Here is a 13,417-nt window from a genome sequence, read left to right as displayed (position 1 = left end):
ACACTTTAACATTAACTTGTTTTTCACACTGAACTGGGAAAAGCTTTCCTGCCTATACCTTGAAGGAGCTACAAAACAACATTAAGCTGTTTTCCATGTTTCACTGGAACATGTTAAAGGGTTATATTTGTCTGCAACTACTCTTGCATGTCTTTCTTTGAGTCTGCAGAGGGTACCAGTGATGTGGAAGACATCATGCCTCGTCCCTATTCCAAAGATGCCACGTCCCAGTGGCCCCCAGGATTACAGGCCCGTGGCACTGACCTGCGAGCACTGTGAGGGTCATGTTTTTTGACTTTTCTAGTGCTTTCAACACCATCAGGCCGACCCTCCTGGGTGATAAGTTAACAGCGATGCAGGTGGATGCTTCTCTGGTGTCCTGGATTGTTGATTACCTAACAGGAAGACCACAATATGTACGCCTCCCACAGTGTGTGTCTGACAAGGTAATCAGCAGCATAGGGGCACCACAGGGGACTGTCCTCTCCCCCTTCGTCTTCACCCTATACACCACAGACTTCAGCCACTGCACAGAGACCTCCATCTTCAGAAGTTTTCTGATGACTCTGCGGTGGTTGGATGCATCAGCAGGGATGATGAGACAGAGTACCGGGCTGTGGTCAACTCCTTTGTCACGTGAGCAGAATCATCTGCAGCTCAATCCAGGGGGTCAGTGTGGACATTGTGGAGGACTATAAATACCTTGGAGTACACATTGACAATAAACTGGACTGGGCTACAAACACCACAGCACTTTACAGGAAGGGCCAGAGTTGTCTCTATTTTTTGAGGCGACTGAGGTCCTTCAACATCTGCCAGAAAATGCTCAGGATTTTCTACGAGTCTGTTGTGGCCAGTGCGATCCTCTATGCTGTTGCATGCTGGGGGAGCAGGTTGAGGGTCGCAGATGCCAACAGACTCGATAAACTAATCCGTAAGGCCAGTAATGTTGTGGGGATGGAGCTGGACTCCCTCAAGGTGGTGTCGGAGAGGCGGATGCTGTCCAAGATAAAGACAATGTTGGATAACACCTCCCACCCACTCCATGACATGCTGGTCAGTCACAGGAGCACGCTCAGTGAGAGACTGAGATTACCCATAATGCACCACTGAACGACACAGGAAATCATTCCTGCCTGTGGCTCCCTGTACAACTCCTCCACCTAACACACTGTTTAGTGCAACAGCTACACCCTTCTTGCACTTGTTCTTTTTCAGCTATTTATTAATAAGTGACTTTTATGTACATATATGCCTGTATATATGGTGCTATTCTTAGTTAGTGTGTTGTCTGTCTTTGTTAATGTTTGTATATAATGGAGCACTGTAACAAAAAATTATTTCCCCCAAGGATCAATAAAGTATTGATTCTGATTAACATGTGATCACGTCCTTTCATTATGTAGCTGTCTGCGTACATCTTCGTATGTTTTTAGAACTCACCTGTTTAAATTGTAATAAGGCAATATTAGGGGCGTGGCCTTGTTGAGTGACAGGTGGATGGTTAAACTCTGCTAATTTTAGGCCCCAAACCGGACATCTGGACTGTGTTTGTGCTGTTGGAGCATTTTTAATGACATTATCTGACCAGTAGCACGGCTCTTTTTATACCCCGTCTCTGATGTAGATTACTCTTTTTGGCAGGTTCTTCAGGTTGGCTCAGTTGGCCACAAAGAAACAGAAACTTTGCATGTTGAAGACACTTTGATGACATTTAATGCTGAGGCAGTACAGACACAGTGAACTAAAAGCGCCACGTCCTTCTTCATCACCACCACCATGAAACAAAGAGACAAAGGCAGAGAGACAGTTAGCAGCTGAGCGTCCTGCAGGACTTCAGGTCACTTCAGAGATAATACTGATCGATCAGTCAGGTTACAGATTGTATTATGCTGTTTATATACTGATTATTATTATTGTTAGAATAACAGAATGAGTAATTCAGAAGCTGTTTAATACACATTAACGGAGCAGTCCCTCACTTCAGGACCCCCAGTCTTTACTGCACAGACATGTTAGCAACTATCAGCATTTGTTAGTATTAGTTAGCAGCTCAGCAGCCTGCTTACTGTTGATCAGGATGACTGATGTACCCGTATTAATAGTGACTAAACAGTATGTGCATCACATTATAGTTGAAAATAATGAAAACCTCTAACTTCTTAGAGGTGTTCGGTGTCCACGTTATATTTAGTCTGTCGCGGTCTACAGCAGGCTAACAGTTTCCCCTCGGCTTCAGCCTCTGTGCTAAACTATGCTAACATCATAGGTTGGATTGAATTAAATTCCTCATCTTTACCCATCTCTGAGACGGGAACATGAGGTTTCTGAAAATGCTGCGTTGTTCTTTAAATCTGAGGACAGAAGACCCAGAACGGTTTCCTGAGGAACGCCACACCCACTGGGAGGTTTCCTGAAGTGGTGGATCAGTCCTTTAATATAACATCGCTTGATCTACAGACAAACTGGATCATTATTAAATTTCTTTTCTTTAATTATTTTTTTGCTACAGGGAGTTAATAGTTAACACTATTAAAGTCCACATGATTGTTTAGGGTCCAGGTCTAGTGTTCAGGTCCAGATCCGGGTCCAGAATTTCATCTGGCTCTTGTTCTGTCCAGGGACACAGAGGACTACAGATCTCATTCAGCACTTACAAACAAGAAAAAGTTGTGGTCCAGGTCCAGGCCTTTACAGGGTTCAGGAGCCTGTTAATGATGTCACCATCAGTCAGCCAGAGCTATGCCTGAACACAGAGACGTGGGCAGGAAGTCTGGATTCAGGTGCTCTGGTTCAGCTCAGGCTGATTTGTTTGCTTCCACGTCTTCTAGTTTCCCTCTACTAGGAAAAAACAAACAAACACGAGAATCTCTAATTCAAGAGTGGGATCCAGACCAGGATCGAGACCCAGATTCAGACCCGGATGTGTTCAGTTTGTAGAAAATCTGGTAGAATAAATGATGGTTAAAGATCAGATTCAACGCCCCCCCCCCCCCGAAACAGGAAACACTATATGAAGACTTCCTGTGTCCATAAAATGTCCTACATCTCTCAGCAACTGGAATGGTGTTGTTGCTGGAGGGCAGTAACCATGACAACCAGCCTCAGGACTTGTTGTCATCGTAGAGGTCGAGCGAAGCCTGTATATCCGGAAGCTCCATCTCACAGACGACGCTGCGAGGAGACATGGAGTTCCTGCTGAAGAAGCGACCGCCGCCTGGAAGGACAGAAGAACGTCCATCAGAGTTAATTCACTCAGCAGCAGATGCAGACGCATAACTCTTTACTTTTCAGTTTTACTTTGGTTGCTGGATAACGTTGCTCAGTTGCACTGTAAACTTGTTGCTCTACATCCACATGAAGTTGTCTTTTACTTGCCTAGAACATTTATTTGCAGTGACAGTGAATTACAGATGTTGTCTTTACTCTGTTGTCGTGTCACTTACTGGTCACGGCGATAGTGATATCGGCAGGTGTTCTGGGCGTGACCTCAGAATGGGTGGGGCTGAGTGGCTCCAGGCTGATGGATGGCTGGTTGCTGTCACTAAGGGGCGCCCTCTGGTTGCCAGGTGCCTGACTGGCACCGAGACGATCCACATCCAACACAACGCTGTCCACACAGGGAACACTGGTCTGAGGACAGACAGAGGCAGTCACTCCCAGGTATAATTCAGACACACCTGATGTCTTATAGATGGACATTTTCTTCTTCAGAAACACTGCGTTGCATCATTGATGCAGCCTGCACTTTTATTTCCAGGGCTTAACAAAGGGAAAAGTTCTGTGTCTAAATACATATTTAAGCAAGAATATTTCCTATAATTGATCAAACTAAAACAGACAAATGCACGAATTCCAGTGTTCTACCATCCATCCATCATCTCCTTCTTTACACTTCAGATACTTAACAAGTCTGAGTTATAATTGACAGTGCAACTAGAGCTGGGCGATAGAACGATAACGATATGTATCGCGATATAACTTTTACTCGATAGAGAAATTAAGCTATCGCGATAGACCTCGCCGCTCTTGTCCTCTAAAAAAAAAAAAAAAAAAAAAAAAAAAGGTCAGCCAATCCAAATTAAGTAGCGCAGAGCCGAACCAATCACAGCCGCAGCGTCACGTCGCGTGACTTGTTACGTACAGCACAAGTGCCAAGCCGCACGTGTGTTTGTTTGGGAAGCAGCCAGCGGGTAATGGAGCCAGCGCGTAATGGAGGAAATGAGTGTGCCGACTAGAAAAATCAACCGAGCGTGACCGAAGAGAAAACAGATGATGGTTCCAATGCCGGAGAGATTGTCGAACGGAAGAGCCATAGAAGTTCCGTAGTGTGAAGGTATTTCGGCTATTTCAAGTCTGACAAAAAACAGAGTAGCGTGCACTGTAAATTGTGCCGAAAGCAAGTCTGGAAATACAATAAACTGGTGCATGCGTCACACTGTGCGCCACGTTATTGTTTCGGTGAAATGAATTTCTACAATACTGTTACTGTTAATTCTACTCTCTGCAGTGTTTAAATGCTTACATATACACACAGTTACTGTCCCTCCACACATACGACTCGGTTCTGCTTCTATGCCCCAGCTTTGTTTACTTTTTCCCACCGAGGCTTCTAGACTTCTGATTGGCCAACATTTCTGCACGGTTAGGAATCTAGCGCCACCTGCTGCTTTGGCATGTTCATAGCAGCGTTTTCCTTCATTTCTGCCTTTATGTGTGGACGGGATTATTTTTTAAAACGAAAACGGAAAATCTCAGTTTTCAAAAATACCCGTGTACGTGTGGACGTAGCCTCAGTCTCTGACTGGAAGCGCTAATTCGTCATTCGGCTTTTGTCAGACTAAAGTAACTGTTAAAACTGTTTGAAAAGCTAAGCTATACAACAAGGAGAGATTGAGAATTTCCTTTTAGTTCTCAGTTTATTTGATATTGACAAAAGTTAGTCAGTTTTGTCTGTTCTTCTGTAAAACAAACTAAGATTTATTTTTAGAATTAATATTTTGTTTCTAAGTGGAATTGACAATTTAGTCTGTTTCGTTTGTTCTATTTTGAAACTTAAACGCTTTAGCGGCTGCCTTTTGTGTAGTTTGCAATATTTGCCTTTATTTATCTGAAAAAGTCTCATGTTCCTTAAGTACATCTACCCTGTTGAACTTATTATGGGAAATAAATATTTAAATCAAAACAAGCTGCTGATTATTTCACATTTTACTTGTGAGCAACGGCACATTTAAATCTTACAAATATAGTTATTTGGCTTATATCGTGATAGATATCGTTATCGCCTGAAATGAAAAAAACATATCGTGATATGAAAAAATCTCATATCGCCCAGCTCTAGTGCAAACCAAAGTCTTGCTACGGTTGTACAGGGACTGAGTGGCCTGTAATAACAAGCCGGATACCCCAAATTCCTGAAACAACATCACAGAGCGTAGCAAGAGATGCGGTCAAACGCATTCTCAAAGCCCACAAAACACACATGGGCTGGTTGGAAAAGCTATTGTACACTCTCAAATATCCCTAAAAGGATAAAAAACAAAAAAACAAAACCACGTTGCTCTTCTTCAATCCAAATGTCATTTCGACTCTCCTGACTTCCTGTTGTAGCTGATGAGTGGGATAAATAAACGTGCACATATGCAGTTTGTCCCATTTCAGTTAGAGAAAGGCTTACTGGTTTTTTGCAGTTTTATTGGACAAAGCATCACAACTTTGATGCTTTTAAAAGCAATGTGCTTTTTACAATAAAAATATTTACGTTTGCTCATGAATACAGCTTTACTGTAAATGCGCACGATATTTGTCAGCCTACAAAGATGAATTTAGAGTTTTTGATGAGACAGTAGGTATTCAGTGAAGTAACGCTGTGTGCAGACAGCAGATTGCTACAGTCTGAATATTGGTTCAACGCAGTGAATCACAAGAACTTAATCGATGCAAAGCAGGAATGGAAAACTGAACCTTTGCTACCAAAGCTGCAGCTTCACATGGAGCAGTCTGGACCAGCTTTATCTTTTCTTAAAAGAACAACAGGTTATTCTCAGAGTTTATCAAAGAGCGTTCGGTGGACTCTGTCATGCTAAAAAGAAGCATTTTAGATCGTGCCTCTTCAGGTGGACTGATGACACTGCAGGAGATCTGGAGCTCCAGCTGAAAAATAAAGCGGACGCTAGCTCTGGACGAGAGCTGCGATGTCTGTGACGCCACCCACGTGAGGGATAACCAAAGCGCTCAAGACTGTGAGGAGCTGGCAGCAATGCACTCAGTGCAGGTGTGTTTGTAGAGTCGGGGGCTGGAACGGGACAAACTGGCAGGTGTTCAAAATGTCAAATCTAAAAATCAGCAATGCTGAAGACTGGTGCTGTTTTTATTTTTTTGTCCCAGAGAGGAGAACTGTCCACACGTCAGGAGACATTAACTCTCTTTGGAGAAAAACTTTCTCAGTGATGAAACAGTGACGATCACACATCTGCTATCCTTCACATTTCCACCTCAGACATTGACCTTAATGTTCAAGCCCAGAACTGATGAGATTTTTCTCCGTGAACAAGACAAAGAGCTCAGAAATGCAGACAAAGTCATTCAACTACAAGCAAAACGTGGATAAAGTTAAAAGTCTTTAACATTTAATAGAAAAATGCACATAAATGCAAACAGTGAGGAAATGTTGGTCTCTTTACCTAACTCACATTTCTGTTACCTCACTGTAAAATCTACCCTATCAGCAGAAAGACATCGAAATAATACCGAGTTCATCTGCAACAGACCCAGTTTTTCACGTTAGCCAAGCTTGGTGTACGGTGAGTGCACGTCAGCCTGGTGTGAACGCTGGTTTGGATTACAACACATCTGGGTGTCTCTGTCTTTGTGTGTCAAACATGCCCATGTGTCAGCGAGGACTCACCGTGATGCCGAGAGCTTTGAGGATGTTCAGTTTGCACATGGGGCAGGTGCAGTGCTCCTTCAGCCAGGGGTCCACACACGCTTTATGAAAGACGTGTCTGCAAAGACACAGGCGTGTTATCAAAAAACATCACGCTACGTGTTATCAGCACGACATTAGACATAGCAGACAGAACGAGGAAGAGTTCATAAAACACTTTTTAATTACAGAGCCAGACTGGTCTGAGACTGGAGAGCCTGCAGCAACAAGGTCAGACTCACTTGCAGGGCAGGATTCGAACCACATCGTTCAGCTGGTACACTTCGATACACACTGCACAGTGGTTTGACTCTGTGTCCTACACACACACACACACACACACACACACACACAAACACACACACACACACACACACACACACACACACACACACACACACACACACACACACACAGAGACAGACAGACAGACAGAGACAGACAGACGACAGACAGAGGAAACAGGTCAGAGCTTTGCTGTGATGTTGTCTCTGCTGTTCTGACAGGGGGGAACTCCAGGCCTCGAGGGGTGTGTCCTGCAGGTTTTAGATGTGTCCTTGATCCAACACAGCTGATTTAAATGGCTAAATGACCTCCTCAACATGTCTTGAAGTTCTCCAGAGGCCTGGTAATGAACTAATCATGTGATTCAGGTGTGCTGACCCAGGGTGAGATCTAAAACCTGCAGGACACCCGCTCTCGAGGACTAACGTTCCCTACCTCTGTGATAGTGGCTCGCAGTTAGAAGTCTTTCTGATTTATGTTTCTCCTCTGAACAACATCATTGCTGTTTCATCTGAACGTCAGCGACACGTTAACCAAACGGCTGTGAGGAAACCAGATGTTCACATGCTGCATTCAAAGAACGAAGATGTGAAGGATCCAGACGCTGAGCTCATTGTCTATGAACGAGTGAGGTGGAAACTTCATCGAGCAAAAACCTTTTTCAGACAGTTCTGCTCCAGCAGCTCTCTTTCCATGTGTTACAGCTCTGCAGAGGCCGTCACTCGCTGCCTGAAAGCTCACGTAAATTTAACCTTCTGGGTTTCGGAGCCTCATTCACGGGTCCTACATCACATGTGAAGGAGAAACAGCCAACACATGTGCTCACCTTGTCTCCTTTTTTCACCGTCCTCGTCTTCAGCTTTCCGATGGCTTTCTTCGCTGCATCTCCAAGACGATGCTGACAGAGTGAGAGGACAGAGTGTTAGAGTCACAAACATTTCCAGGATTTGGGTTTTGATTCTTTGTGAAATGTGTTCTGATCCGAGTCACACGACTAAACAAACTTCATCTTTACCAAGTCAGTCAGTGAACCTCTGAGCAAATGTGTTCTTCTGAAGCTACCTGGACTCAGAGTCTGCTCTTCTACAGAAAGACTGACTTTCACTGGCCCTTTGTTCTTCAAAGGGCCAGTGAAAGATGAGGCAGGAAACACCAAAAAAGAAGAACATCTGAGTAACAGCTGTAAATGTGTGTCAAATGAAGAATGCTTTCATGAAGCACACCGTGAAGGAAACTGCTGGTTTCCAAACAAACACGGCTTGGGTTTGGAAACACCAACATGGCAGGCAGGGCCATGTTGGAGGTGGAAAACGAATCAAACTATATGAACAAAAGTCCCAGGAGAACATCGGGGGAGCAGAACATGAGAAGAGGGGCAGTCAGCTGGTACAGAAATACAGTAAAGAAGAAAGTTAACCCTTCAGAGGGCTGATTGATCCTCGCAGGAAATACTGATGAGGTGAAGGAAGGATCTCAAAGTGACAACAGGAAGTGTCTGAAGAAGGTTTCTCCAGCTGGACTGAGTGAGATCAGGGTGATCGATTGCTGAAGAGCCCGACAGACTGTTTATCAGACCGTGCTTCTCTCTCCGCTCAGAGTCTTCACAGGAGGAGGAGGACAACACTCACAACAGCGGATATCACAGACTCGGGTACCTGAATGCAGCATCAGCCCGCGGCTAACGTGTTACCTGGCTGCGGTCGCGAGTGCTCGTGTAGCGGATCTTCTGGATGAAGTGAAAGATGAGCCAAGCTGACGAAATGATCATGAGGATGATGAAGGAGATGGAGACGAAGACCAGCGAGCCTCGGTTGATGTTCTTGGTGGGCCCGCGCTGACCAACGACCACGGAGACCAGAACCGTCATGTTCCGCTCAAGGTGGGCCAGGATCTCTTTACCGTATGCCTCTGTGATCATCACCGCCACGATGTCACCCGTGCCTGCAAACAGAATCAGAAACAGGGTGGCAGCAGGGACGGGGACGCCGTGTTAACAGTCATACAGTAAAGTGTACTGGGTGTACTGGCTTTAATGGGTTGACCACACGTTACAAGTTTAAAAGTGTTTGCAAAAACAAAAGCATGTGTATCATGAGCACTTAAACACAGCAGTTACTCTGGTGACGGTCTCTGCTCAGATGCTTCAGATCATTTAAACACAGCGTCGCAGTTCTTCTGTTAAAAACTGCTCGATGTTCATTAAACCCAGACTCCAGGTCAGATTATCGAATCAGCCCAACATAACACTGTAAACCCTGATCTCAGACCAGCTGAAATCTAAGCTCATACAAAAGACCAGGATGTTCAGAAGGCAGCACGCGTCACGCCGATCAGCTCGGTGCACACGTGACCAGCACGGTTGGGTCTAATTTATTTTTACACCACCCAACAATCGAGATAAATAATCTGTTCTTAACATGGAGTACTTCCTGTTTGTGTTTTCTGAAACTCTAATTGGACGTCAGCTTTGTAATTTGTTTCTTTGTCTGTTGATCTCTTCGTGCTGATGTTTCTCCCCATCATCACCTCGCTCTGTCCCACACACAGAGTGTGAGGTCACAGTGACCTCAGCCTCGAATGACACGTTGATCTATATTTAGACTGAACATCGACTCCACCCCCCGCCCGGCAGTCGTCACTTACCTGAACATCTCTGAGGGACGATGCTGCAGCACAAACCAGTGTCAGACTTTAATGAACAGAAACACTCTGATGTGAGTCCATCCTGCGACCAATAAATCAATATGCTAGGATCAGTGACCCCGGCATGCCATCACATTGTGGCGCACGAGCTTGAGCTATGAACTCAAACAGCAGAAATTTTGTTTCGCTGATATCGCTGTAGGCGCCCTGACACCTGGACACCAACGTCCTTGTTGCCGCCATGGCGTCTTTTTTACACGCAGACATGGCCGCGCTCTGATGAGGGGGCGGAGGGCTACGCCAACACCAACCAGCTCCAGATAAGTGAAGCCATCACTGCAGCACAAAAGCCTACAGTTCCTCTAACGTCCACCAGGGGGACCACAGTGAGTCGTTAAAGCTTTGCCGCTCTTTGGTCTCTGTAGCCAAAAGTATGGCGATTCTGTACTGAAGTACAAGTACTGATACTGGTGTTACAAAGTAATCTGATAAAAGTTGAAGTCAAAGTGAAAGTGTACGAGCTCTGTACTCAAATACTTTTACTTTGCCTCCACACCTGGCTCAATAATCATGTCCAGGCTGTGACCAGCTGACCTGCTGCTGCAGCTCTTTGTGGATGTACACAACTGAACAGGATGTAACCCAATGCTTCAGTCCCCACACCAACAGTACACAGTTTATACAAAGTTAGCATGAAGGTGGGATTTAATGACTGAATCTAAGCATCATCAGCTTAACTTCATCTCTGCTAAAACTCATGTAAGCTAACTCTGATCACCACAGCCACTGTGTGCCGTCCAACACGGAGCTTTACTGTAAATTCACCAACTAAGCCGTTTATCATTCACCAAACTGCAGAAAAGTGTCATGCAGCCTCTGACTCACACGTCAGCTCAGTTTGTTTTGCAGGACATAAGACAGAAATATAACATCCCATCATATAGAGCTGTAAGTGAGCATCCTTCCCTTTAACTCTAAGTTCTCTTCTTCCTCTCCTGTCTTTCTTCCCTGAGTGAAGTTAGCTCTTCCTGTGAAATCTGCAGCTGCAACACATTATGAGTCAAACTGCACACAAACAGTTTGTGCGCTGATGTTTGTTGATGTGATAGAAACATTTAGTTTGAAGGAAGTAGAAGTCAAAAGTTATCTGAAAAATAAATACTCAAGTAAAGCACAGATATGCAGAAGTACAGTGAGGAAGTACAAATACTTTGATACTTCCCTGCTCTGTCTGCAGCTACGCCAGTTTAAACAAAGCTAGCTAGCTTTAGCTCATAGCTCTGCACACACTCGACTAAATGTGGAGGTGCTTCACAAACCAGAGGGTGGAGAATACGTCCATCTTTGTAGTGTGAAGCTAACACTCAGGTAAACGTTTCACCTGTTCAGATGAGTAATATGCTTGTGTGTGTGAACGCTCATCTCTGATTGGCTCGTGCGGTGAGCGCTCTGACCTTCGTGTCCCATCTTGACGGTGTACTCTGGGGAGTTGTTGTAGATGAGGACGGCCGTGGCGTTGTATGCAGCTGCCTTCAAGATCTTCTCCTTAAAGGTGCAGTTACCTCTCTGCATCAGCGCCACCCAATGGACACTGCGGGGCGGGACCAGGAAGTGAGTGTTTGGGTCGCATCCTTGCCGGTCGACCACTGAGAGGAAACCAAAGTCAGTTTAATGAAGTGTAACTAAAACGACTCAAAGGTGAGCTGCTCAACATTCGATCAATAACTCATCTTTAATCGAGTGAATTTTCCCAGATCAAACAACGATGATCAATAAAAACACTGAGACTTCAGATTAACCAATACATAAACAATAATAACAAGAACAAAGCTGGCTGCTGATCTGCGTGTCATCAGTTAAAACACATTAAACCCCAAAACAGGCATGTCGACACATTACGGGTCAATCACTTCAGATGTTCATGTGAAGCTGATCGTTCTCTATAATGAAAACAACAAAAATCATCCGATCTGTGGGCTCAGACCCACGTGTGGTGCCCCACCCCCGCTGGGTCAACTTCAGACTTTTTGAGGTTTTCCCAGGTTTTCAGTTATTTTTATTTTCTGGGAGTTGATTACGTGAATCGAATGTCATGAAACTCCTCAAAGGAGTGAATCTGAAAGTCGGCCTGCTGCAGAGGATCATGGGAGTCAGCTGACAGCCCACCTGTGTGAGTCCAGTCCTCGTGGGACAGAGCACGCTATAGGCTGGTTTAAATCAGCTAACCAGACTTTACACACATGGACAGACAAGAAGATGACATTTTGTAGCACTTATAGTACCTCATTGATTTTAACAGAACCAAGGAGATGTGCAGCAGCTGTACCGTGAACTTTGAACTCAGCTCAGGTTTCACTAGCAGGTGCTCCAACATGCTTTTCTCTGTGTTATAGAGCAGGGGGATATGACCAAAAATATTTATCACGATATACATTCCAAAATTTGCGATAACGATATAACTGACAATATAATTGACACGAGACAAAATACTTTACAACTCCTCAACTTTATTAGTGCAAAACCCCCCCAAAAAAATCAATATATTTTCACTTACACAAGCAGCTTTTTTAAGTGCATTAAAGTTATATAAAAATTTAACAGTGCAAATGCAAATTCCTTGCTGACAGTTTAACCAAAAGGCATTTCCAGTGGAAACTGGCCGACATATCCTCAGCATAACCATGTAGAATATCCACAAAACTTAAAAAGAGGTTATACACACACAATACAGTAATATTATGTTGAAGCACAGTACGTATCACTCCGCCAGGCTCCTGCCTACGATAGCCGTAATGCTCCGACAATCCATCAAGCGGTGCGACAGATTTTCGAGCGCCATGTACATAAAATCATTTCGAGGTCAGTAAACACAACCAGAATTCATACATAAGGCACACGGGATTATAGGGGGCACTGTAGATTTTCAGAAAAATCAAAGGATTAATTTTAAGTGTGCCGTATTTTCCAAACAACACGGTAATAACAGCGGCCTGCTACCATGTGCTACCAAAAATAGTGCTTTGTTGTGTATCTGAGGGATGAAAGCTAAACCAGTTCCACACCACTGAAGTTGCAGCATTTTTACAAACCAGTTCTGCTTCATCCGTTTCATTCAACAATCCGCTTTCACTCTTCTCATTCTGCGTCACCGTCATGTGCGTATGTAAACAAAGGCACTGCGCACGCGCGTTTTACCCATATTCTATCGCAATATTTCATTTTCTTATCATTGCCCAACATTACACCGGTGTTACCGTGAACGGTATGATATAGCCCAGCCCTACTGTGTTATTGTCTTTATTGTGGAACGGCTGCATTCAGCTGCTGCTGTGGTTTGAGCTGGAAAAACACTGAACTCAGTTATTTTACTTTGTTACACATCTGATTGGTCGCAGTTATAGTGACATGAAGGTCTGTGTGTGTGAGTCTGTGTCTGTGTTGGCGCTGCAGCCAGCAGCTGCAGTGTCCTTGGACCATCTGACTGTAATCTGACACTTCGGAGCAGAGACTCTCCGACCTTCAGCAGCCAGAAAACCTCTGCAGTGTCTCACACACACGTGCACA

At 44.5% G+C, this 13,417-nt stretch overlaps 1 protein-coding gene across 1 annotated transcript in view; it reads right to left on the bottom strand.

The window, feature by feature from the left end:
• Window positions 1-1,693: 1,693 nt before the first annotated feature.
• rnf130 (ring finger protein 130) overlaps window positions 1,694-13,417 on the bottom strand; it is a 15,337-nt gene continuing 3,613 nt past the window's right edge. The window contains exons 3-9 of the mRNA XM_005948641.3: window positions 11,308-11,499; window positions 8,901-9,151; window positions 8,037-8,108; window positions 7,168-7,244; window positions 6,908-7,004; window positions 3,447-3,633; window positions 1,694-3,217 (exon numbers count right to left, since the gene is read on the bottom strand). Coding sequence (XP_005948703.1) covers window positions 3,105-3,217; window positions 3,447-3,633; window positions 6,908-7,004; window positions 7,168-7,244; window positions 8,037-8,108; window positions 8,901-9,151; window positions 11,308-11,499 — 989 coding nt within the window. The 3' untranslated portion in view covers window positions 1,694-3,104. The remainder of the gene's footprint in view (window positions 3,218-3,446; window positions 3,634-6,907; window positions 7,005-7,167; window positions 7,245-8,036; window positions 8,109-8,900; window positions 9,152-11,307; window positions 11,500-13,417) is intronic.

Source organism: Haplochromis burtoni, unplaced genomic scaffold (assembly GCF_018398535.1).
Source record: "Haplochromis burtoni strain Fernald_Lab_line unplaced genomic scaffold, NCSU_Asbu1 Contig_601, whole genome shotgun sequence".
NCBI lineage: Eukaryota > Metazoa > Chordata > Actinopteri > Cichliformes > Cichlidae > Haplochromis > Haplochromis burtoni.
Note: the sequence above shows the minus strand (reverse complement) of the source record. Positions and strands in the feature narration are given on the sequence as shown.